At 51.9% G+C, this 25,770-nt stretch overlaps 3 protein-coding genes across 12 annotated transcripts in view; 1 reads left to right on the top strand and 2 right to left on the bottom strand.

Moving 5' to 3' along the window:
* Lrrc46 (leucine rich repeat containing 46) overlaps positions 1–6,030 on the top strand; it is a 12,205-nt gene extending 6,175 nt beyond the window's left edge. For 9 of the 10 annotated variants that reach the window (XM_050156694.1, XM_050156688.1, XM_050156690.1 and 6 more), the window contains 5 exons: positions 2,050–2,158; positions 3,284–3,659; positions 3,816–3,885; positions 4,183–4,328; positions 4,758–6,030. In XM_050156694.1, the coding sequence (XP_050012651.1) occupies positions 2,050–2,158; positions 3,284–3,659; positions 3,816–3,885; positions 4,183–4,328; positions 4,758–5,122 (1,066 nt within the window). In that variant the 3' untranslated portion in view covers positions 5,123–6,030. The remainder of the gene's footprint in view (positions 1–2,049; positions 2,159–3,283; positions 3,660–3,815; positions 3,886–4,182; positions 4,329–4,757) is intronic. The other variant, XM_050156697.1, reaches the window with a different exon arrangement.
* Positions 6,031–6,119: 89 nt separating this feature from the next.
* Positions 6,120–10,021, bottom strand: Scrn2 (secernin 2). The gene is made up of 8 exons (XM_050156699.1): positions 9,863–10,021; positions 9,368–9,541; positions 8,908–9,089; positions 7,691–7,890; positions 7,075–7,290; positions 6,839–7,004; positions 6,570–6,750; positions 6,120–6,434 (listed from the first exon to the last, which is right to left on the bottom strand). The coding sequence occupies exons 2-8, from the start codon at positions 9,539–9,541 to the stop codon at positions 6,276–6,278; spliced, it is 1,278 nt and encodes a 425-aa protein (XP_050012656.1). The 5' UTR covers positions 9,863–10,021; the 3' UTR covers positions 6,120–6,275.
* Positions 10,022–14,666: 4,645 nt separating this feature from the next.
* On the bottom strand, positions 14,667–20,414 carry Sp6 (Sp6 transcription factor). Its single transcript, XM_050157207.1, has 2 exons — positions 20,150–20,414; positions 14,667–18,053 (listed from the first exon to the last, which is right to left on the bottom strand). Exon 2 carries the CDS (start codon positions 17,994–17,996, stop codon positions 16,866–16,868), a length of 1,131 nt encoding a protein of 376 aa, XP_050013164.1. The 5' UTR covers positions 17,997–18,053; positions 20,150–20,414; the 3' UTR covers positions 14,667–16,865.
* Positions 20,415–25,770: the final 5,356 nt, after the last annotated feature.

Genomic DNA, 25,770 nt, shown 5'->3' with positions numbered 1-25,770 from the left:
TTTAAGATTTATTATGTATACAGTGTTCTGCCTGCAGACCAGAAGAGGGCACCAGATCTCATTACAGATGGTTGTGAGCTACCATGTGGTTGCTGGGAAAAGAACTCAGGACCTCTGGAAAAACAGTCAAGTGCTCTTAACCTCTGAGCCATCTTTCCAGCCCTCTTTTTTTTTGTTTTGTTTTGTTTTGTTTTGTTTTGTTTTTTCGAGACAGGGTTTCTCTGTATGATTTTTCCTTCCTTAGGATGGTTCTTTTTTCATTATCCTCAGCTGCCTTGGAGAATGCTCTCACAAACTCAGAAATTCTCCGTTCAGTTCTCAGTCCGGCCTCCCCGCACTCTTATTGCCCAATTGATCGTTATAAATTATAGATCTAGTTACTCCCTGGTATGAAGCTTCCTCCGCAACCTACTATATCCAGAATAAAATCCAAACAGCATGAACCGAAATATTTCCAGCCACACCTAAGTGTGCAATTTCTCACACCACGTTTTTGCACCTTGTTACTCAGAAGTGGAAGCAGCTTGACATCACCTGGTTTCTTGTCAGAAATGAAGACTCACCACCGGGGGAGGGGATTAGCTCACTTGACAGAGTGCTAAGCACCACATAAAACCAGCTTTCAGGGCTGAGGAGATGGCTCAGAGGTTAAGAGCACTGGCTGCTCCTTCAGAGGTCCTGAGTTCAATTCCCAGCAACCACATGGTGGCTCACAACCATCTATAATGAGGTAAGACGCCCTCTTCTGGCCTATAGAGGTATATGCAGACAGAATACTGTATGTGTGTATATATATATTTTTTAAAAAGACAGTGATTATTTTTTAAAAAGTGGCTTTCATGTAATCTCAGCACTCAAGAAGTAGAGGCAAGAAGATCAGAAGTTCAAGACCATCCTCCTCAGCTACATAGTGAGTCTGAAGCCACCCTGGGCTACATGAAGCCCTGGCTTTAAGAGAAAGAAAAAAAAGATACCCATCTCAAACCTACTGAGTTAGTATCTGCATCTTCCAGTACACAAAGGATTCCCAGAAACATTCAAGTTCAAGACAGGCTGAATTAATACACACATGTACTATTTGTTCTGCCTGAAATGCCTTGTCCTCATCCCTCTTCCATTGCCTACCACCTCTAGGAAGCCGGTCCTGATTCCTGATTCCTCCACTCTGGAGTTGGTGCCCACTTTCATTTCTTTTTGCCATCCCCCCGCCAAGACAGGATTTTTCTGTGTAACAGTCATGGCTGTCCTGGAACTCACTCTGTAGACCAGGCTGTCCTGGAACTCACTGAGATCTGCCTGCCTTCCAAGTGCTGGGATTAAAGGCGTGTGCACCACCACCACTCAGTTAAAATACAATTCATTATTTTGTTTTTGTTTTTTTTGAGACAGGTTTTCTCTGTATAGTCTTTGAAGCCTGTCCTGAGACCCGCTCTGTAGACCAGGCTGGCCTCGGATTTAACAGAGACTGCCTGCCTCTGCCTCCCGAGTGCTGGAATTAAAGATGTGAGCCACCTCTGTCTGGCCCACTTCCATTTCTTGTACCTGCCTCTGGCATCCACTTGGCCATAGCTATTATCTGGAGGGTGCTCAGTGAGAATTGATGAATGGACGGATGGAACAAGTGGCTTCCCTCCATGGGTGACTCAAAACGGAGTGAGGAAGAGTCTTCTAGAAGATATGAGAGTATTTCTGCGTCTATCCCCACCCTACCTCTGCCATCCAAACTGACCAAGGAAGGCTTCTCTTGTTCCGAATCTCCAGGAACCGTGAGCAGTCACCCCCGCCCCCTTTATCCAGAGGGCCCTTCGTCAGCTTTTGCTCGCTCTTTCTCAGTTCCACCAATACAGAACCGTGTGTCTGAGACCAGCCAGTCTCATGACCTAGACATCACTATCTGGGTCAAGAAGCTGTTCTTGGCATAGCATCAAAACCATTCAGCTCCCTTCCTTTCCTTGAGACATTTCTTCTCCTCTTACCTCCCTCCCACCACTCACTAGCAGGCCGCAGGTGTGACCCCCCTAGTGCACTATTTTGCTCACTCTCCTCCAGGTTTCACACTCTTGATGAACTCGAGACTGTCCGCCTGGATCGGGAAGGGATTACCACAATCAGCAATTTAGAGGGCCTCCGGAATATTCACAGCCTCTACCTGCAATTGGTAAAGTCTTGCTCCCATGCCTCCTGTCCTCTCCCTAGTGTGTTTGAAAACTGCTGAACGGTTTATATCTTTGCATTTCTGGTGTTAGGTGAGTGGAACATTTCCAAAGGAATCAGGAATCATCCTGAATTGAAAGACTTATTTCTGACCCAGTGGTGGTGGCATATGCCATTAATTCCAGCACTTGGAAGGCAGAGGCAGGCGGATCTCTGTGAGTTCAAGGCCAGCCTGGTCTACAAAGCAAGTTCCAGGACAGCCAGGGCTACACAGTGAAACCCTGTTTTGAAAAACAAACAAACAAACAAACACCCCAAACAAACCAAAATTTCCTACCCCAACCCCACCAAGAGCTCCTGAACATGCTGGAGTCACCACTCTTGAGTACTCAAGAGGCTAAAGTGGAAGGATCTCAAGACTGAGGTCAGCCTGGGCTACATAAGAAGTTCCACATTCTCTCTCTCTCTCTCTCTCTCTCTCTCTCTCTCTCTCTCTCTNCTCTCTCTCTCTCTCTCTCTCTCTCTCTCTCTCTCTCTCTCTCTCTCTCTCTCTCTCACACACACACACACACACACACACACACACACACGCATGCAAATAAATAAGCATCATTAAAAATGTTCAAATAATAAAAAAATGTTCAAATAAGTGCTCATTTACTGTTTTGATAAAAAAGATTTTCCTGTATCCTATGTCCCCCAGATGTTTGGGAGGCTGTGCAGGGGTGGCTGGGTCATCTTCAGCTTTTCCTATGATGAACAGAGCCAAAGCCCTTCAAGTTCTATGCAAAACCTGTGAGCCAAGGTGGGGAAAACAAGTTTAAGGTTAGCTGGGTGGGGAATCCTTTTAAGGGGATGAAGCCCTAAGACCATGCCTAGTCTCAGCTGCAGCCACTCCGCTTTGAGAATGACCACTTAGCCTGACCGTGGCTAGATGCCATTACCTGGGGAAGGTGATTTCTTTTCTCTGGTCAGTGGCTAATGGGTGAACTTGGAGCTAGTCCAATGAGCAGAACCAAAGGACTAGAGGAGACTCAAGAGAAGGAAATCAAGTGGCCAGTAGAGAAATGGAAGAGGCCTCCTTGGTGGCAGTAGAGAAATGGAACCCCACCTTGGTTTCATCCCACAGAATAAGATCCAGCGGATTGAGAACCTGGCATGCATCACCTCCCTGCGGTATGTGGCACCGAGACAGCAAAGGAGTAAGGCGTTGGGTGGTGAGAAACCGGCTACTCCCCTAGAACTGTCTGGGGGCTCTCCAAGCCTGGCTCTCTGTCAGCTGAGACGGCTGGCTCTGCTCTCCTCACCCCACCCTGTGCCCCCACTTGTCGGCCAGCTGCCTACACAGGGGAGCCCTCCCTCCTCCAGCAGTCTTTCCTCCCTCTTCCCCTGCAGCTTCCTGTCTCTGGCAGGAAACCAAATCAGGCAGGTGGAAAACCTCCTTGACCTCCAGTACCTCCAGTTTCTGGACCTTTCTGAGAACCTGATAGAGGTCCTAAAGCTAGGTAGGAGCGCCACGCATGCCCTGGCTCATGGAGTGGGTCCCAAGTGGCGTCCTTCCTCCTCTTGGCTCCAAGCTCCTTGTGGTTTTGCTTCTCTCCCTGGTGGTGGTGGTGGGGGGGTGGCAGAGCGGGCATGAGCTCTTTCTTTCTACTGCACAGACGAGTTCCCCCAGAGCCTTCTCATCCTCAACCTGTGTGGAAACCCCTGCACCACCCAGGATGGCTACAGGTGAGGAGGGTAGGGGTAAAGAAGTGCTAGATGAGCCCCGCCCACTGCTCCTCAGGGAAGCCACTCTCCACCTGCCTCCTTCATGTATCCCCTGGGCCCTCTGCCCCTACACTGATCTGTCCCTTTCTATCCAGCACCTCACAAGCCTTTTGCTCTTTGGGTTGACCCCAGGTCCATCCCCTAGTCTCGGGGTCATACCCACCCAGGTATGGGCACTGAAGCACAAGTCACTGTATCGTCCCAGGCTCTACACCACGCATGACCACGTGGGTGACCTCTGCTCCTTCCGCCTTACAGGAAGACGGTGATAGAAGCCCTGCCACTGCTCTTGGACCTGGACAAGCAGCCTATAATTGAGCGCTGGACCTCCGATGAAGAGGATAAATCCTCGGATGAGGAGGAGGAATTTCCGGAGCTGAATGGCCCGTTCTGCACAGAGCGAGGTGATTATTTCCAGGCTTGTGGCCTCCCCAGGCTCGCATTGCCCTAGGAGAGGGGTAATGGCACCGGCACTGTCCTAGAAAGCTAGGTCTGCCATGATCTCTCCAGCTCTGCAGTCGCCACTACTCCAGGCCCTTCATGTTCCCGAGTGCCAGTCAGGACAGTGGAAGGCGACATCTGCCCAGCGTGGCTCAGGGGTTACTTGCTCACTTTCCATCAGCCACAGGGCCACCTGCTACTCATGACGGAGTGAGTGTCTATGGCCTCCTCTGTCTGGAATTGGCAGGATCTAATCCGAGGATGCAGGGTCCCATCTCTTCCCAGCGCCAGCCTGATACTTTTTCTACTAGGAATGCCAGGAGGTTGACCAAAGACATACCTGAGCCCAAGGCCCTCCTGCCGAGCTCAGGGCTCTGCTTTTCCTCCCCCAGGGTTCTTCAAGGACTTGGAGCAGGAACTGAAGCAGCATCGGGAGCGAAGGCAGCAGGAGGTCCTGGCAGAGCACTTGTCCAGGATGGAGACTCAGCCTGTCCTCACTGACCTGCCAATCCTGCCGGCAGTGCCCATGGCTGGGGACGGCAGCCCTGCTGTTACTGTGCAGCCCAAGAAAGAGTTGGCCCCTAAGGCCGCCTCCTCAACCGAGACCACCTCTTCTACCACGAAACCAGTGCCCAGGAGTCACAAAAGCTCTGTCCGGGCGAGGAAGAAGGCGCCAGCAGCCACAGCCACAGCCAAGACCTCTCTGGCTGCAGCCCCCAGTAAGACAAAAACTATACCCAGAAGAAACACCAAGTAGCGCACAGCCTCTGTGCACTTGCCCTCCTTCCCGGGCCCTTCCCTCACTAGTGGCAGGAGCCCCAGCTTCCAATAAAGCATCTTAGGGCTTAGAATGCTTTCCATGTCACGTGGAGTAAGTCAAGGAAAGGAACGAAAACCAGATGTCAAAAACACAACCCCCAAAAGCAGCTTAACCTTTCAAGAAGGACCAAGAGGGCTGGGTTCCCAGTGGGCTTGCTGCTCCTCTAGTGGGCAAGAAGTGGAGATCACCTCACAAAGCTTTGTGGTGTTTTGTTTTGTTTTGGTTTTGGGGTTTTGGTTTTGGTTTTTTGAGACAGTGTTTCTTTTTTTTTTTTTTTTAAATCTTTTTATGGTTTATTTAACTTTATTTTATGTGCATTGGTGTGAAGGTATAAGATCCCCTGGAACTGGATTTTCAGACAGTTGTGAGCTGCCATGTGGGTGCTGGGAATTGAACCTGGGTCCTCGGGAAGAGCAGTCAGTGCTCTTGACCGCTGAGCCATCTCTCCAGCCCTAGACAGACAGTGTTTCTTTGTAGCTTTGGGGTCTGTCCTGGAACTAGCTCTTGTAGACCAGGTTGGCCTCAAACTCACAGAGATCCACCTGCTTCTGCCTCCCGAGTGCTAGGATTAAAGGTGTGCGCCAGCTTCTTGTTTTGTTTTTAAGATAGGGTCTCACTGTGTAATCCTGGCTGGCCTGGAACTCACAGAAATCCACTTGCTTCTGCCTCCTGAGTAGTTGGATTAAAGACATGCCACCATGCAGTCGATGCTAAGGACTAAACCCTTGCTTTTCATGTCACATGGTGTCCCCAAATAGCAGCCAGCTCTCATGAGGCATTTTGGGTCTTCATGCAAACATGCATGAATTAGGTCCCATCACACCCATCATCAGAGGTTATGGCTTGGCACCACAGCTCCAGCAACCAGTCTTCTGGGAACTGCCCTTGCCCTGGCTCATCTCTCCCCAATAGACCCGAGATTCGATTCACTGAATAAGGAAATAAAACATATTTATTAAGCCAAAGGTGTACCAGCCACCCAGAACCTGGACGAGCGGTGTGAAGGGGATGACTGTGACCCCCACCCCCACGGCTCAGGGCAGCTGGCCCCAAAACTCCTACACCCAGCAGGCCAAGAGGGGCTGTACGCTTAAGCATAGGCCTGGTGCTCCTTCTCCACAAAGGCTTGGAAGAGGCCACTCAGCCCGTGGGGAGGCAGGGTCTGTTCACCAGTTAGTAGTTTTCTGAGAGCCTCCAGGCCCTCCAGCTCCAAACTCTGTTGCTTTTGCCGGACACGTTTTCCCTGATCCTGCCAGGAAAGGCAGAGGTGAGGAATGTGGACTCCCCCTCCTCCATGCAGGAGAAACCCGAGACTAGCTGAAGACCCCACCTGTCCCCAGCTCTGCCCTTTACCAGTCCAGACTATCTGGAAGGTATTTCCTACCTGCCCCTCCTCCATCAGCCCCAGGGCTGCCTGGTGTCCACGATAGAGCAAGTGCCTCCGATCCACCTGCGTCTGGAATCGGGGGAGGATCCGAACAGGGTCCTGGGCTCCAAAAGTGGGGGACAGCACCTGGGGGGCCTGGGCCACCCCTGTTTCAAAGATGAAAGGTTTGAATACTGACCTAATGAGACACAGATGGAAGGGCTGAAGTAGCAGCAGGGCACATGTCCTGCCATGTCCCCTGGCCAGTGTGTCCTCTTCATCCTCACCTGGATGGGTCTGGTGTGGCAGTGAGGAAATGGACACAGGGCTTTGTGGGATCCCGGGGCAGGACCGACACCATACTGGCGGTGGTGCGGAAGCCTCCAGAGTCCATGCAGATGCCACTTTCCTTGTTCCTGAGAATGTCCATCATCACCTCTGCCGTGATACTCCCTGCAAAGGAGAGTGTGAGAGACATTCCCAGCTAGGGTGCCGTGGCCCCCCTTGCCCACCACCCACAGACCTTGCCGTTGCTGCAGCAGCTCACGCCCAGCCCGGAAGCGGGCCTTGGCAGCTTCCATCCGCACAGGTTGCTGGGTCAGGGAGAAGACCTCTGCAAAGTCGAAGGTGCCCTGTCCAGTCCACCAACCCTGGGCCTTGGCGTGGCTTCGGAGCTCTGGGTGTTCTGCTGAGATGTCTGTGCCAATGCTCAGCTGGTTAGAAATGTTCCGGGCGCCTCCTGTGGAAGAAGAGGGGTTTATTCATCTAACATGGAGCACCCGCTGTATGCCAAATCCTGGGGGAGGTGCTTAGATTACGGTTTTAAGAAGCACAACCTGCCCTCAAGGGACCTACAGTGATGAGACAGATCAGTCAGAGCTAAGTCATAGGGAGGGACAAGATGTCAAAGTGTCAGTTGCTTGCATATGAGAGGTCCAGGAAGGCTCTGGAAAGGGCAGACTGAAGCATGGGAGCATCTGGCCAGGAAGAGTTCCTAAGTGGGTTCATTTCCAGTTTCCCAGGGTGTCACCGCCCAAGGCCGTCAGGGAGGACAAAAGTGGAAGCCTCCAGAAACGGAGGGCGGTACCTGGGGAGGTCTAGGCTCCCCCTCGGAGGCAGGCTCTACTCTAGACTCCTACCCTGGATCCGCTGAGCAGCCCACAGCTTCCCGGCTGTCTCCAGCACCCACGCCTCTGTCCGGTCAGCCAGTAGGAAGGTGTTGTGATAGCAGAAGGGCACAGGGTCCTCCCGGCAGCTGCCCCCCTGCCCATAGCGGTCCAGCAAGCCTGCAATCACGCGCACAGCTTCCTGGGCAGTACTGCTCCGCTCCAAAGCCAGCCTGTCGGAGAGGTCAGAGGACAGAGATGACCCAGAGAGGTTTGATGAGCAGCCCATGTGGCACGGCAAGCCCTGCAGCAACAATGGCATTCGGCACCCACCTGTGATCCCAACAAAGAGGTGGAGGCAGGAGGATCAGAAGTTCAATTCCAGACTCCTTGTATTTCAAAACAGACAAAAATATCAAAACAAAATGAAAAATCAGCCGGATGTGGCGGCAATACCTGTAACCCCAGATGTGGCGGCACACACCTGTAACCCCAGCACTTGGGAAGCAGAGGCCGGTGGATCTCTCTGCGTTCAGGGACAGCCCGGTCTACCCAGTAAATTCTAGGTCAGTCAGGGATACAATAGGAAGTCTCAAAAACCAAAACAAAACAAGCAAGAAAAAAAAAAAATGAAAAGCCACACGCCAGCGGTTTCCAAGCTTTAAAGTGAGAGTTCCACGGAAAGGTCTGGAACACCGTTTCCAAGGAAGAACTGCCCAAACTCCTCCTCAGTCTGAGCTGCCCCACCTTTATCAGTTTCTATGAATCAGAACTCTATGAGAGATTTCAGTTAACAAAAATAGTACTGAAAAAAATATTAAATCACTCTGGGCCAAAGGAGGCTCTTTATCAGGCTTGGTGGCCCAGGCCTTTAATCCTGCACTTGGGAGACCAAAGCAGGATCTCTGAGGTCAAGGTCAGCCTGGTCTACAGAGAAAGTGCCAGGACAGACAGGGCTGTTACACAGAGAAACCCTGTCTTGAAAAATCAAATAAGAAGAAAGAAGGAGAATGAGGAGGAAGAAAGAAAGAAAGAAAGGAAGGAAGGAAGGAAGGAAGGAAGGAAGGAAGGAAGGAAGGAAGGAAGGGAAAGAAAGAAAGAAAGAAAGAAAGAAAGAAAGAAAGAAAGAAAGAAAGAAAGAAAGGTGCACACAGCTTCTTAGAGAGGCCACAGGACGAGGTTAACAGAGATGCAAGCCCAATGAACCCGAGTGTTAGGGGAGAGAGTGGGCATGAAGAACGGGTCTGTACCTGAGTAGATCCATACCCAGAAGGGCTTCCCCCTCCCCAACAGGCTCTTTGGTCCACACTGCTTCGTTGCCAATGCAGACCCCGTGTTCGTTGGCTCCCATCTCAGCCCCCCACAGCCAAGAAGGGCGGCTCAGAATCACAGCATGTGTCTTCAACACCTGTTCCACCTCGATGTAGGTGCACTGGAGGTAAAGAAGAGAAGAACTCACAGAAAGAAAAAAAAAATCTAGAACCTGCATTGCCCTGGCACTCTGTCGACCACTTTATATAATGGCCTTAAGAAAGGTCTTGTGCTCAGGTCACACATGAGTAAACTGAGTTAGCAGAGGCTAACTAGACTCAAGGTTCAGGTTGGTGGACTTGAAGTCCATACTCTTTTCTGCCAATGTCCCAGGTACACGAAAAGGAAGGTCTTGGAACAAGGTCTAAACCTCCCAGCTCCTTTTAAGTCCTAACCCACCTGGAGCCGGCTCCCAGGGGTGTGAGTGCCTGCGGGTATAAACACCACCTCCTGCACCTCATCTCGGGGGCGGTCCGAGTTCTTTGCAAAGATCACAGCTGGAATGGCAGAGGCAGGGGGCACAGAGACAAAGCAGTCGCAGGAACAAGGGGCGTCAGGGCTCGACCAGGCCATCTGCGAAGAGGCGGGAATGATTATGCCCCTCCAACGCCACCTCTCCACAATCCTGGCCACCGGTGGGGCACAGAATCCGTGCCAGTCGCTCCGGGACAACAGCACTGTGTGCACACTCAGAGCACGCTGTGCACTAACTGTGCACTCGGCTTAGAGTCAGCAGACAACGCAGACTCTGCAAGCTAGGACCGTCCCGCTTGGAAACCTAGCCCTTCCAGGCACTTTAAGGCACTGTAAGAATCCCACGCTCCTGCGCATGCCCACATTAGCGCTCCTCTTCCGTACAACCCCTTCCAAATCTTCAGTACCTCCACCTCTCACCCGTTCTGCTTTCAAGACCCTCAAACTCGGTTCCGGGAACCACCGCCTCCGCTTCGGGTCAAAACTGCTCCTCTGGACCCAGGTTCCCCGGTGACCTGGAAGGCCTTTGTCCCCGGAGGCGGGGCCGAAACCGAACACCTGCAATCCCAACGTTTCCCACGAGGGTGCGCGCTAGCTAGCACTACTTCTTGGAACTAAGTGGCCTTCCTAATCCTGCCTGGGTGTCCAGGACTTCCCATTCAGTCTTATCAGAGAGAGTCACTATTAGGAGGTGGAGCTGAAGGAGAAAAGAAGGCTGAGTGAAAAGAGAGTATTCATAAAATAGCCAACGCTACTGGGGATTCTGGAAATGAAGGGAGAACTTTAGCTGCCTGCATCCTGACTTGAATTCCCAAGACTCAATCCCAGTAAAATGCACAGCACAAGACAGGATGCCTAGGAATATCTTAGGTTACTGGAGCATTAATTTTACCAATTTTTTTAAAAAATTATTTTTAGGGGCTGAGAGATGGCTCAGAGGTTAAGAGCATTGCCTGCTCTTCCAAAGGTCCTGAGTTCAATTTCCAGCAACCACATGGTGGCTCATAACCATCTGTAATGAGATCTGGTGCCCTCTTCTGGCCTGCAGGCATACACGCAGACAGAATACTGTATACTTAATAAATAAATAAATAAATAAATAAATAAATAAATAAATAAATAAATAAAAAATTATTTTTAGAGGCTAGAGAGATAACTCAGCACTTAAGGGCACTGGCTGCTCTTGCAGAGGCCCTGGGTTTGATTTCCAGCACCCACACCGTGGTTCATAGCTGTCTGTAATTCCACTTTGACAAACATCCTTACACACAGCACTTTTAGTTTTGTAATTGTGGTGTGTGTGTGTGTGTGTGTGTGTGTGTGTGTGTGTGTGTGTGGATTATGTGTACGGGAGGGCACGCGCCCGAGGAAGCCAGAAAAGACTGTTCTCTCCCTCTTGAAACTGGAATCTCAGGGGGTTGTGCGCCACCTGGCATGGGTGGTGGGAACCAAACTCAGGTTCAGAACGCACTCATTTATTTTCAGTTCTAGATGTCTGCCTCAGGAGCGGCCCACCTTGTTGCCGTTGTCTTTAATATATTTTACTGTTCGACTTTGGGAGACTATTTGTGTGTGTCCACGTGTGCAGTGTACATGCACATGTGTGTGCATGCTTGTGCACACTAGAGGTCAGCATGGGTGTTTTCCTTGGTTGCTCTCCATTTTGCTTTCTGAGACAGGACCTCTGATTAAACCTGAAGCTTTGATTCTGCTACACTGTCTGGCCGGGAAGCCCAGGGCTCTCCCGTCTCCACCTCCCCAGGACTGGGATTGTGAGCGCATGCAGCACTCAGGATGGAACCCAGGCCCTGGTGCTTGCAGGGCAGGTGCTTCATTGTTTGAACCCTTCCTGGCTGAGCCATCTCCCTGCCCCCATGTGTCCTGTGTGTCTCATGTCACATACACAGAACGCTCCTGCCTCCAAAAACCCAAGTTCTGTGCAGCCCCATAAGTGCACAACACTTGGAAGGAAATTTAGAAATTTCTATTTCAAAAATACGATATTTCTACCTTGTACATGCAGTGAAAATGAAATAGCAATGGAGAAATTTGGGTTAAGAGGGACATACAGTGGTGTGAAGCTGGATTCCGACCTCAAATATTTCAGGTTTTCAGTTCATTTTTCCTCTATGTATCATCTCTGTATCCAGAAGAAAATGCATCTCGGCCGGGTAGTGGTGGTGCACGCCTTTAATCCCAGCACTTGGGAGGCAGAGGCAGGTGGATCTCTGTGAGTTTGAGGGCGGCCTGGTCTACAAGAACTAGTATTATTCGTTTAAAAACGGCCGGTGGGGTGTGTAGACGAACACAGGATAGACGAGACACGCGCAAAAGGAGGAGACAAGACACACGGCTCCCACGTGGGTGCACTTTAATGGGGGGGAGGGGGACACGATAAGGGATGGGTGTGTGAGACACACAAGGGTAAAGGGCCAGAGAGAGCGAGACCTCGTGGAAGCTCGCTTTTTAACGGGAAGTGCAAGGTTATCTGGGAGAAATGACCTGCACCTGAGCACGCCCGCGTGCGCAGGTATTCGTAATCCAGGAGGAGTCTGGGAGCTGTAGTTTCCAAAGGAACAACAACTAGTTCCAGGACAGGCTCCAAAGCTACAGAGAACCCTGGGGAAAAAATTAAAAAGAAAGAAAGAAAGAAAGAAAGAAAGAAAGAAAGAAAGAAAGAAAGAAAGAAAGAAGAAAAATACACCACCAACAAGAAAATGCATCTTATAAATTATGCTCATATGACCTCAAGGAATTACTTCTAGGGGTTACATGGAGTTTGTAATATTTCAACAATCTTAATTCTTGCAATACATAAACATAGGAGAGAGAGAGAGATAGTGTGTGTGAGTTGTGTGTGATTACTTTAATCAATTTTTTTGTTTGTTTGTTTTTTGAGACAAGGTTTCTCTGTAGCTTTGGTTCCTGTCCTGGAACTAGCTGTTGTAGACCAGGCTGGCCTCGAACCCACAGAAATCCACCTGCCTCTGCCTCCTGAGTGCTGGGATTAAAGGCGTGCGCCACCACCGCCGGGCTCGATCCTTATAGCTCTTGTTTGCCCATTCTGCCTCACTAGGAATATATCTTTGGAATTCAAATGAGGATGCGGCTGAGATTTTTCCTATTCTTCAGCTACCACAATTATCTATAGCTCCAGTTTCAGGGTTTTGGTGCCCTCTTCTAGTCTCTAAGGGCACTGTCTTCATGTGGTGTGCAGGCAAAACATTCACACTTATTATTATTATTATTCCGAGGCAGGGTTTCTCTGTGTTGTCCTGGCTGTCCTGGAACTCGCGTTGGAGATCAGACAACCTTGAACTCAGAGATCCGCCTGGTCAAGAGCTAGGATTAAAAGCCACATTAAAAATTTTTTTGAAAAAGAAATATTTATTATTCTGTAGACTGTATTCTGTGACTTTTTTATTTGATTAGTTCTAACAGTTCTTTGGTTTTGCTCCTAATATTCTTTTTAAATTTACATTGCTGGTATTATCCATTAGGCAGTAAAGGATTGTTGGGGGTTGTAAAAGCTGCTTCCGTACGTCTTGGAGGAGGGGTGCGAAGTTGCTCAAGGCTGTAACTGCCCACAGGCATTCGAGGCGCCCTGCGGAGAAGACAGGTTCCTCTTCTGCACTTCCCCAGTTGTCCGCTGGGGGGCGGGACGGGCCGAAGAAGAAGGAGGCAGCTGGAAGAGCTGGAGGAGGTGGAAGCTGCGGACTTCAAGCAACCCCAGGCTGCGTTCCAGGGCCGCTTCCTGTCACGTTTCTACTTTTGACTGCATTCACCCGCCACTTCTCTGGATAGGAGAAGACTCAGAGGCTCAATCCAGACGGGATGATTTCCCTCCCTCCCTTTCAGCCTCTCCACTACAATCCTTCTGCGGTGCCACTTCTGAGGGGTCATAGGTGACCCTGGGTTTCTTCAGGGGGCCCAGGCCAGCCAGGCAGCATTGCAGAGGATCAAGCATGCATCAGAGCCCCACCAAAGGCCCCTGCTAAGAATGCAGGTCAGCTGGAGGAGTTGCAAGGGGAAGAGGGAGGGCCCTGGCCCTGCCCAGACAAGCCCAGCCGGCCCTACAGCTGCCCTCCTGCCCCTGGGGGCAGTTATGGGGGAAAAAGAGGGGACTCACCAGGTTTCTGGGGTCTAATTCCCCCAGAACCAGGAAGACAAAAGAGGTGCCCCGCAGGAGTGCCTCAGGCAGGAGGTCACAGGTAAACAGGCTCTGAGTTGCTAAATCCTGTAACAGATGGAAGCAGGTGCCCACCCCCAACCAGTCTGGCTTTCTCCACAGCCCCCAAATTATCCTGATGTCCTCTTCCAGGGTCCCCTTCAACTCTGAGGCCCGCAGATCACTCAGACTTGTGATAGGATGGGCCAATCTGAGAATCAGATTTGACTAGAGAAATTGGGTTACGGGTTGTAGGGGCTGGGACTCCCACGAGGGAAAACAATACATTTGGAGAAAAAAAAATATAAACAAAAGGTATGTAGGGAAGGTGACAGGGCGCAATGACCAACCTTGTCCTACGGAGGCAGGAAGCCAAAACAAAAGCTGATCCCCTATCACCTTCCAAACACCAGGTCTCTGCAATCATGAGGCTTTCACTCTGAATTGGATACCAGCTATGAGTGGGCATCTCTAGTCTCTCTGAAGACAGCCAGTCCCGTGAGGGTGCGCCTGTGCACACTGCGGTTGCGCAACCCCGGCAGGTTTCTCGCTTTGAGTAGTAGCAGCAACCTTCCCCTCATACTTTCCAGCTGGGCAGATGCCCATCAGATATCCTGGCTGCCTTTCATCGCCTTGTCTCTGATAGGGATCACCCTGGGTGAAGAAATCGCTGTCAGTCACCCCATCTCACTCACAGCCAGAGGGACCGGCTGACACGCATGCTCCCATGGGGGTGGGGCAAGTCGGGCGGCCGGTTATGACTGGGAAGGGAGGGGACCTCGGGGAGGAACAAGTTGTAAGTAGAATATGGAAACATCCTGAAACTGCTCCTCTCCACAGATGAGTACCAGAGACTATGGATCCGGAAGCAGCCTTTCTCTCCTTATCGCCTTCAGTATAGGTTCAGATCCAAGCTCTGACCCAGCCGATTGAATAGAGGTGATGCTTGCCCAAGGATCCCCCTGCCCAATCCCCCCTGTGGAGGGACAGAGTCAAAAAAAAATAATAATAAAGGAGGCTGAGCTGGGAGACAAACAAAGCAAGAGTGTGGTTGGTTGATGACTTTATTGTTGCATAAAAAACACAGGCTGTTTCTGCCTCCTCCTCCCCACCCCCCAAGTGGGTTCACAGCAGTAAAAGAAAAAAAAATCCTACATTTTCCTCTAGGGGGGCTGCCTAGAAGGGCAGGCAGCTGAGAAACCTAGGCTGATAAAGAGCAGGGCAGACAAAAACTATCCAAAGCCCCGCCTGCAGATCTTAGGGTTCAGAGCGTCTGTAAGGGGGACCATGCATGCCCCCCACACCCATGTAGGAGTTCCCCTAAGAATGGTCACTGGAAAAGGTTGTCTTGGTAGCACAGGGAGAGGGTGGCTGGTTTCGATGGGTGGAGGAGAGAGCATCCCACACCCACGGTGCCCTTCTTTCTCCCCCTCTGTGCCTACCTAGCCAGGCTACCTGCAGGCATGGCCAGCTTTCCTCTCGCTCTCGGTCCTCTTTGTAAGAAAGTGGACCTCTGGCTTAGGTTAGCAGGAGGTGAGGAAAAGAGGGAGAACACAGAAAGAACCTTATTCTTAAACTACCTCAGGCCCCTACATCCCACAGGGCGTCACCCTGTCCCTTTTAGGAGGAGCTCTTTCTACACAAACACATATTCCTACCCAGATCCCAGCCCCTACTTCCCATACAGTTCCCAGTCCTTGGACTGGGCTCCAGCATCCCCAATGGAGGAAGAGATACTGTGGGTCTAGGCCCCAGACCTTGGACGGGGTTTACAAGATGGGGTCTCAGGAGACCCCAGGCTCAGTAGAGAAACACATACATACATACAGGTACAGACAACACACACATACACACTCACACCCTAAAATTATTAAATAAAATACCCATTGCTTATAACTTAAAAATCAACACACAGCTATTCCCTGCAGAGGGTTCTGGGTGGAGAGAAGAAAGCAAGAGAGAGGTCGGAGGGACTCAAGGCCTCGGCCTCAAACCTGAGTGTGCCTCCAGCCCCAGGGTCCTGTGGTCTGCCAGGCAGAAATCTACCCTCCCCACCCTGTGATCAAAACCCTAATGTATCTCTAGCATCTAAGAAAGGGACAAAGAAACAGCTTCCTAGAGTCCCTTCTAGGGGAGAACTCTTCATATGGAAGGAGAATTCCCACGGAGGGGGGAGGGGAGGACTCTATAATAGTGGAGGGAATATGAAAGGGTCAAACTAAAGCTAAAGAGAGGGACAGGGGAGTCCAGACAGGGGCAGTGTCCTCACTGTAATCCCTCTGCTAGGACAACCCCGAACAGTCAAAGGACCCCTCTCCCTTCCATCCCCACCGAGAAAGCTAAGGATAGGGACCTGAGGGTGGGGTGGGGTAGGGGAGTCCATGCCAACTCTGGAGTTGGTGCTGGTGGCTGACTTTAGAAAACTACCCAGGGTATTGGGTGGAGAATGGGAACTACTGAATTTGAGTTCTTTTTAAAAGGTCTAAGAGTTAAGGATTGAATTCGAGTTGGAAAAAGAAGCGGTTAGTTCTTTCATTCCCCGCCCTCCTCCCCCATGTCAAACTTCTTCCAATTTTGTAAGAGGACCTCCCTGCTGGATCCCTCTCCCCATGTAACTCCGACCTCCAGCTCACAGCTCTGGCTACGAGGCTGTGCCTTCCCTGACTCTCGTAGACTGAATCAGAAGGGTTTATAAGGAATTCGTTGAAGGGGGTTTGTTCTGTTGAAACAACCCTCCAAGTTAGATAGACAGCCCCGTAAGAGGAGCCACCCCAGGCTCCCCTACCTCATCTCTGCCCTCTCTCTGGAAACTTTAGAGGGAGAAGCGTTAGCAGGGGGATGAAAGGGACCTAGGCCTTAGGGCGGCTCCGAGGTGCTTTTATGTCCGGGTTCCCAGGAGCTAAAGACGTGTCCAGACAGCTACCCCCAACGCCCCAAGCCAGTCTCTCTTCCCTTCAGCTCCTGGGACGTGATATTTCTACTAGCCAATCCCTCCACACGGTAGGAGTGCGCCATCCTAACGCTTCAGCAACTCAGGGGAGGGTGAAATAGTGAGAAAGAAAAGAAGCGAGGGGCACGTCAGCTCCTGGCAGCCTAAACACTCAAATAGCCTCCCTTCTAGCCCCAGAAACTAAAAAACAAAAAACCCTAGCGCCCTTCTCCCTGTCCCCTCACCATCAATAAATAACCACCTTCCCCTCTTCCTCAGGCCGCACCCCCTAAAAAGATGGGCAGGGATGAGACATCCACGGAGGCTCAGTTGGAGGGCGCCGAGCTGCCTTCGGCCTCCCGTTTGCCTTTGCTCCCGGGTGGCTCCACCGTGCCTCCCGCCTTGGCCTCGCCCTGGGCCGCCGCCGCAGCCTCCTCTTTGGAGCTCTCGTGGGTTTTCATGTGCTTGGCCAGGTGGTCGCTGCGCATGAAGACTCGGCTGCAGACCGCACAGGGGAACTTCTTGGTCCCGGTGTGGGTCTGAAGGTGGCGCTGCAGCTCGTCGGAGCGCGTGAAGCGCTTGCCACAGAAAAGCCAGTTGCACACGAAGGGACGGTCGCCGCTGTGCCACCGCAGGTGCGCCTTCAGATGCGACGTCTTGGCGTAGGCTTTCCCGCAGCCTGGGATGTGGCAGTTGTGCAAATGCTTCTTCTTGCCCCCATCGGGCCCGCACGGAGCCCCGAGTCGCTCCGCCTCCAGGCAGTTGGGGCAGCGACACACGGTCTGCCCAGAGCTGCGGGGCACAGACCGCCGGGAGCCTTTGGGTCGGGCCGCCGCATCCAGACTGGAATCCAGCCCTTGGGACTCTGGCGCCGCCGCTTCCAAGGCCTTAGCCCCGTCGGGTGGCCCTAGGAGGTGCTGCCCACCCGCGGCTGGGAGGAGGTGGTGCGGGTGCGGATGGGGCGGCGGAGCACAGAGCTGATGGTCTCCGACGTAACCTCCCAAACCAGGCTGAAGCGCCCCCGGGTGGCCAGGTGAGGTCAGCGCTCCTTGAGTGTGGGGGAGGTCCATCCAGCTAGTGCCGGGATGTAGGTCCCACCACGAGCCATCCTCCGTGCCTGGGTGAGTTGGCCGGAACCACGATTCGTAATGATGTGACATGTCCGGCTGCAGGAGTTTGGAAAAGGGTCCCGGAGCCAAGGGACTGTCACTTTCCAGGTCCTCGCAGGTTACCCGCGAGGAGGCCCCTGGCAACTCATAGCCCTGTGAGAAGTCCACCTCCGGGCCCAGCGGGAGGCTCTGCAGCTCTGCGGGCTGCAGCGGGGAGGGGTAGTCCCCGACCTCAGGGCTCGTGTGACCCTGGTACGTCTGGAGAGGCTGCAGATCGAGGCGCGGCGGTGATGCGTGAGGCGCGTCGGTGTGCTGGCTGCCCAGAGAGCCACAGACAGCGGTTAGCATTGCCGGGATCCGGGGTGGGGTGAGGGCAGGGACGGTCAAGGGCACCTCAGGTGGGACCTAGAGGAGGCAAAGATGAGACATTAGTAAAGAAGGAGACCTGCTTACTTTCCCTAACCCAGATTCTTCCTAGCAAAGCTCTCCTTCCGAGCCCCTAGGAGGAAAACGGTGGCGTGCCTCTGGGTGGAGACAAATCAGTTTGAACCTGGGAATGCTAGGAAGGAGTAAGAATGTGAAAGTTTAGGTCGGGGCACAGAAAGGCCTTTCCTCTAAGTGTCCCCGCCCTTAGGACTCAGCTCCTCCTGGAGTTGGGCTGGTCCCGACCGCCAGAACCATCTCTGTGTAGCTGCCTGGACATTTCCCCTGCAGACCTGCTGCCAACCTAAATGATTGATCTAGATTCATCTTAGCCCCAGGCTAACTCTGAACCCAGATAGGGCAGGGGTATGCTTCTGGCTGCTTGAGGTGATTTGCCCTTCAGAAAGTCCAGAACAGGTCCTGAGCTTTTTGCCAAAGCCAATCTCACAAGACCTGCTGTGATGATGTGGAATAGCATTCAATTTCTCTATACAGTCCCCGGCTTGGTTGACTCTGCCCACCAAACCCATTCCCTAACTCAACATCTACTCCTTCCCTTACCAGAGAAAGAGATCACCCAGAGAACAGCTTGTTAGAAACTCACAAAAATACTCCTTCCCTTACAGAAGGCAGCATCAGAGTTTGGAAGAGATGGGCATCCTTTATCCCAGAAGCCAAGGGAGAGCACTGGAGAACTTGTAGAAGCCCCTTATAGTACTCTGATGTTGAGAGTTACCGTTCTGAGCCTGCTCTTATCGAAGAAAGCAGAACTTGGAGCAACAACTAGATTAAGGTGCCCATTTAATCATTCAATCAACAAGCATTCACTGCTCAGTACCTCTGGGAACCAGTTCCCTTTCTTAAAGCAGTAGAAACCTAAGGCCCAGCAGAAGCCTAGAGATCTGGCCCGGGTGTGGTGATGCAAGCCTTCCGTCTAAACACTCAGGAAATCGAAGCAGAAGAATGCAGAGTCCCAGGCCAGCCTGGGCTATACGGCAAAAGAAGGGAGAGAGGGAAGGGATGAGGGAGAGGGAGAAAGGAGGAGAAGAGAAGGAAAAGAGAAGCCTCTAAGCAGTGTGGGGACCATCTAATAAATAATGCCAGCACTCCGGAGGCTAAGACAGAAACATCTGAGCTCAGCCTGGGCTCAGAGACCGTTTAAAACAAAACAAAAAAATTAAAGAAACCTTAAAACCTCCACCGTTTTCTCCACCACAAATCTATGACCTGAAGGTCCCAGTCTTCTCTCCATCTCTCTCTAGAGCTTTGGAATCTTGCCTCTCTGTGGGCTGGTGTGGAAGAAAGCAATGATTTAGAGCCTTCCCGAAGCGGGGCTCAGCTGACCCTACTAACCTCCCGCCTTTGGGATCAGGGCGGTAGCATTGATAGTCTGGGAGAGGCAAGGAAGAGGAGGACCCAGGTGCCTACTCTGGCTCAGGCAGCCTTACCACAAGAAAGGAACAGGGTGAAGCTGCAGGAATGGAGCCTTAGGCCGGGGCGGGGCAGCCCAGAAGGGGTTGGACTGGAGCAGTGAGGCCTGGGACCCTAATAGCTTTTGGCGCCTGGGAATTGCCCCAGGGTCGGGGGGGGGGATGGGGGAGGATGGGAAGGCTAAGATGACCCTTGCTGCGAGGGGCCTCTCTGGACAGAGAGCTTGAGCACAGGCCCAGAATGCAATGGCCTGCAATCGAGGCTGCACTAAAGGAAAGCAGAGCGAACACATAGGCTCCCCAGTCCGAAAAAGAGGGTAGAAACAGACGTCTTTAAGTCCCGTGGATCGTCTGCCTTTCCCGATTCCCAGTCCCAGTAGGGACTTTCGTTCAAACACGGTTTTCAAAGTTCCAATACTCCGGTTGTCCCAGTTGCTCCAGTTTCCCCAGTTCCCAAACTCCCTTGGTCCCTCCAGTCCCTCCAGTCCCTCCCGTCCTCCCGGTTTTTCCTCCGTCTGAGGTTCCTCGGATCCTTTACGACCACCCTCCCCATGAGGCCAGCGCAGGCTGCCATGTGTTCCGAGCATCTTTCCCCTCGGATCTCCGCCGCGCGCGTCCCTGGCCGCGCGGACCCGGACTCCTTCCTACCTGGCGGTTGCGCTCGGGCTCGGGGCACCGCAGGCTGGCGCGCTACAGACGGGCGCTCATGGGCCCTGCGCGCTGGCCGGCTCTCAGCGGCGTGGGACAGGAGCCGAGGGCAAACTGGGGTCGCGATCAGAGCCGGCGATCGGCGGCGGTGGAGGCGGTGAGAGCCGGCGGGAGGGTGGAGGGCGGGTGGACCGGTGAGCGAGTAAGCGAGTGAGGGAGGCCAGCTCCGCCCGTGACTCACCGCGCTCTCTGCCTTCATCCTCTCCCCTGCGCTCCTTTTTCCCCCAACCCGCGGCCCCGCCCACCTCACCTGCGGCCGCCTTTAACCCTTGCTGGCTCGGCTGGAGGCGAGGCCCAGCCCCGCGCGAGGAGGGGGCGGGCGGGAAGGATGGCTAACCAGGCCATTTCCCTCCCTCTCCCTCACTCCTCCCAGGTCCTCACCACTCCCTGAGTTAAGGCCCTAAGTTGGAAAGTTTTTCCTATGTTCAGAGACCGTGTCCGATCCCATGGAAATCTGATCCAGAGCTGGTTCAGTCCGGCGGGGGACACGGCTCAGACCCGGGATGGGACGAAGGACCGAGAGTCCTGGGAGAGCTATCGAGACTTCCTTAGGACGCGTGTGGCTACCAGTGCTTTTGACCCCGCGTCCTGGCCTCGCAGTGCTAGAACTGAGTGAAAAGGAGACTTGAAGACCAAGTTTTTGCCCGGCCCACCCCCAGGCCTAGACCAAGAGAGAAGTGTATTTTGGCTACACCGCTGCCCTCCCTCCACCACCACCATGCGCCGAACTTTCCCCTCCGCTTTCCTGAGACCCTACCCTTCTATCTGGCCACTGGCTTTTTGGGTGATGAGCATCCTCTCACTGTCTTCCCCAGTCTCCGGTTCTCACTGGCCCCCAGATCCTCTCAGTGTACTCTCTCCACCTTCCCTTAGGCGGCAAGCTTGGCGCCATCGAAGTCCACTACGTAAGTCCGCCGCCTTCTTCACGGTCCCGGTTGCTCAGCCTGTACGCGGGGTTGCTGCCGCGCACTTGGATCTGAGGGTTGGGCTGGCACCTGAATGGCCCGGGAAAGGCACATTTCAGCCACGGATTGAGCGAGTCTTTTTGCCACCCGCTCTTTCCGAGTCTCGGCTGAGTATCTTAAGTTTAGAGAAAGGTCTGGGATTCCTTGGAGGAAATAAACGTGGGTACGCAAAGCCACATTCTGGTACGTTTTCAGGGCGTCCACCGCGCCACTAAACAAAACTCTCAAGATCCGAATTGGTGGAAATCCTGACATCCCTACTTCGAGCTCAGGTGGGCACCACAGTATCCCCAATTCTCTGCCCTGATGGCCTGGCTAAAAGTGGCTCATGTGCCGTCCCTGCCACCTCCGAAGCTCGCGCGCTGTGACCTCCCTAGGTGACCCTTTCTGACACAGAATTTCTGAGCGATTTTCGTTGTCTCTTTCCTTACCGGGTCTAACTTTCTCTATGCACTCTTTAACATCAATTTCCCAGAGTTCTGTCATTTAGACTGATTTAATCTCGCCATTATGGACTCTTCTTTCTCTTTCTTTCTTTCTTTCTTTCTTTCTTTCTTTCTTTCTTTCTTTCTCTTTCTTTCTTTCTCTCTCTCTCTCTCTCTCTCTCTCTCTCTCTCTTTCTTTCTTTCTTTTTTTTTTATAGCTTGGTCTCACTCTGTATCCCAGGCTGGCTGGGAAATCACTTGATTGCTTATGTTGGCCTCGACTCTGCAGCAATCTCCCTGGCTCAACCTCGCAAATTCTAGAATCACGGGTGTTAAGGACCACGCCCGGCTTTCAATCCTCATTTCACTCCGACTAATTTGTCCGTTCCCGTTTGAGACACGCTGAAGTATTCAGCTTAACTGAATCCATGAGCCTTCTGAAGGTCAGTGCACGCACGTGTCTCCCTAGTGGTCAGTGCTTTCGCTATTTGAACACCTTTGTCACTTCTAAAACTGGAGTCCTTCACCTGGACAACCTGGGTACAAGCTGGGAGGGTTTCTGGGGCATAAGTAAATCGCGTCTAAAAGAGCAAATTCCGTGATGCCCCTGCTAGAAACAGAATAACCGTTAATCCTTTTAGAATAAGTTGGTTCCAGAAACACGTGCAGATTAAAGTACATTCAGAAAGATCTTTGGACTAGAAGGTCACAAACATAAATCCTGGCCCCAGCGGTACATCTTTTACACTGACCCTCAAGGACTATGTTATTCTACGCCTCTGGTTTCCTCAGTGGACCTGGAGGGTATTAGGAAGCAGAAGACATATAAGGTAGAGTTTGGTGACCAGCCTGGACCTACTGTTCTTCCCTCTTCCCTGCCCTTAGGGTTACATAACAAAAATTCTTAAGAATCCCTTTGGCCGTTTGGGTCCAAATTCACACTTTTTAATCAATACAGTTTGTCCATTCAATCAACCTCCAAATCCTAACTGGTGGGGTTTGCATTCTCAGTTCACAGTTACCTCCAGAGCCGAGTTAGGGGTTCCTTACTCAGGGAGCAGAACCTGACTTGGGTGGATATAGCTCCTGGAACAAGACTGGTTAGACCCTGGTATTCCAGTATCCCCAGCCATCTGGAGTCAGTGCATCTGCTACAGCAATGGTTCCCAAGCTCTGGGTCTCCACCCTTTTGGTGGGTTGCATATCAGATATCCCGAACATCATATATTTACATTCCGACTCATAACAGTAGTGAAATTACAGTTATGAAGGGGCAACGAAATAACGTATGGTTGAGGATCACCACATCATGAGGAACTGTCTTAAAGAATCAAAGCCTTAGGAAGGCTGAGAACCACTGATCGGCTGTTATTCCAGCCACACAGGCAGGAGCTAGAGTTAAAGTCGGTCTAAGTCCCCGCATCCATTTATAGGTGGCAGACTGCCTTATTTCAAGTGCTGACCATTGTTTCTTGGAAAGCAGCTAGAAAAAGAATGGCAGAAACCCCCACTCCAGGTTCCTCTTAACACTGTCCCATCCTGGAGCAAAGACCCTGCAACTGCTTTGTGGCCCAATTCAGCTGTAGGGAAGCTTCTCCAGGACCACACGGCCATTCTGCCTCTCTGCCCTGCCTAGCTACCTCTCTTTCCTTCAGACAACCTGGACCTCATTCCTCTGCTTCCAACTTGTTCCTTTTCCCACTTGCTAGGTGAGTTCTCCTACCAAATGACGGTTGTGATCTAATATTGACTTGACTGCTCAGGAGGTCACCATAGCCTGTGTCCTCTCCTGACTCAAGCCTGAATTGCCTGTCACACACATCGAGATGTCCTCAGGACACCGTCTGCTTCTATTCCTTCCTTTCATTCTCTCAAAGACAGATTTTTCCAAGTCTCTGTCTCTTGTACTTGCCAGGCCTCACCTCAAACTTCTTTCACAGTAAGTGGTTCGCTTTGTGCCTGTCGCGGCCTCCTTGACTGGCATGCTCGTCAGAGGCAGCAATTCTGTATTGAGCACCCACTATGTGTACTCCAGGTACTTCCTCCCCACAGGGACCTCTAATTCTCATGAGCATGCAACAAAGTAATTATTACTATCATTCCCATTGTACAGATGAGGAAGCCAGGGATCAAAGAAGCTAAATGACCTGCCCAAGATTACAGAGATGTTAACTGATAAAAGAGGAAACTGAGTCCAGATAGGTAAGGCTCCAAAACCCACATTCTCCCTGCTATTCTGTCTGGCTTCGCTGTGACAGGAGGGATGGCCCTGGGAGTTCAACATTTTTTTTTTTCCAAGACAGGGTTTCTCTGTAGCTTTGGAGCCTGTCCTGGAACTCACTCTGTAGACCAGGCTGGCCCCAAACTCACAGAGATCTGCCTGTCTCTGCCTCCCAAGTACTGGGATGAAAGGCATGCACCACTACCGCCCGGCTGGGAATGACATTTTAACAGACCTCTAGGTCCAAGCCACCTACATCTTGTGTCTGATAGGGCGAATTGATCTATCTTGGATTACTGGAACAAATCCCATGCCACACAGGTGTTCCTTTCCAGACCCCACATTGTCACTGTGAGGGAGCTCGGTCGGTAGAGTATTTGCTTAGCATGAATGAAGCCCTGGGTTCAGTCCCCAGCACCTAATAAAACTGGGTGTGGTGATGAACACCTGGAATCCCAGCTCTGAGGAAATAGGGACAGGGCTCAGGAATTCAAGGTCATCCTTAGCTATATAGTAAATTTAAGGCCAGCCTGCACTTCATGAAACTTGTCTCAAATGACAACAACAGAATTGTTCTAACAATAAAAATGATCAGATGCAAGTACTGATAGGAAAACTGAACCCCTCAACAGGGAGACACAAAACTCAAAATCACACAGCAAGTTAGAGGCAGAGCAGGCTAGACCTTACCTCCTAATTCCTGGGTTCCTAGTAGCTCACTATTTCTTACTCCTCACTCCCAACTTCATGTCTCCCAAACTTCAAGCTGGTGACCCAGGCCACCAGCACTTTTTCCTGTCTCTGTTAACACTCTCAGATTCCTGGAAACATGGGTCAGATAATGTAGTTTATTCTTCACTTCTTTAACAGACCTGAGAGACCACTAGGACCAAGCAGTGTGTTGGGTACTGATTTTTTTTTTCATAAATGCCAGTATCACTAGCCTCTATCATCTGTTTATCTGTTTTTAGTCTAAAGGATGAGCACCTTAGAACGTCGGTGTGTGTGCGTGTGTGTACCCTGTATGTTTACTAATATCCACCCATACTTTCTTTCAAATTGAAGTCCCCTGCCCCACATCTTGCCCAGATCTCAGCCCAACCCATTCCGAAGAAGACCTCCCAGGGATCCTTGTTGGGCCTTCCTCCTCCACAGATCTCCCTTTTATCCCCCTTCTTCAACTGAGAAAGAAGTTTTCTAGACTCATCTCTTTCAGAAGAGACCTGGTCTCCTTCCCGAGGGTCCCCTATGCTAGACAGGGAAGAGCCTTTCTTACCTGTCCATGGAGCCCAGAGCTGGCAGCAGCAAGGATGGGCAAGGGGGGTGACGGGAGAGCCGGGCTTTATAGAGGAGGCGACAGTGAGAGCCAGAGAGGGAGCTGGGAGAACAGGCAGGATGCTGCCAAGTCCTCCCGGCCTCAGAAGCTTTTAGGATAATCCAGGAAGCAGTGGCCTGATTCTCGTGGGGGGAGTGGGAGTGGGTGAGAGCTGAGAGTGAGGGCTGCCAGGAAGGGAGGACTACAGCTGGAAGAGGCAGCTGGGGGTGGGGACAGAGCGCCGCACAGGACTTCCTTCTCCAGGGTCCAGGTTGGGCAGTGGGAGAGGGACCAAGTGGTTCTTGTGGGATGAAGGAAAAGAGTCCATTGCTGGGGAGAACACTGGCGGGGTTGGGACTCTCTGAATGCCAGCCTCTCCCCAGCCCCCCAACCCCCACCCTGCCTCCCTGAGATTTTGAGGTTTTTCTTCCATTGACTCGGACTTGGTGGGAAAGAAAAGAAGTTCCATTTTTTTTTAAGACCCAAAACACACACATACACACACAGCTCCAATGCCAGGCTTTCCCTAAAAAAGCTCCTAGCCAGAGTAGCTCTGGTTACTCAACAAGTCTTGCTTATCTCTAGGAGCCTGCTCTCCTACCCCCACCCCACCCCCCCCACCCCCCCCACCCCCA

This window comes from Alexandromys fortis, unplaced genomic scaffold, assembly GCF_014885135.2.
Source record: "Alexandromys fortis isolate MF-2015 unplaced genomic scaffold, M_Fortis_MF-2015_v1.1 scaffold_31, whole genome shotgun sequence".
Lineage (NCBI taxonomy): Eukaryota > Metazoa > Chordata > Mammalia > Rodentia > Cricetidae > Alexandromys > Alexandromys fortis.
This window is presented reverse-complemented; position numbering and strand designations above follow the sequence as displayed.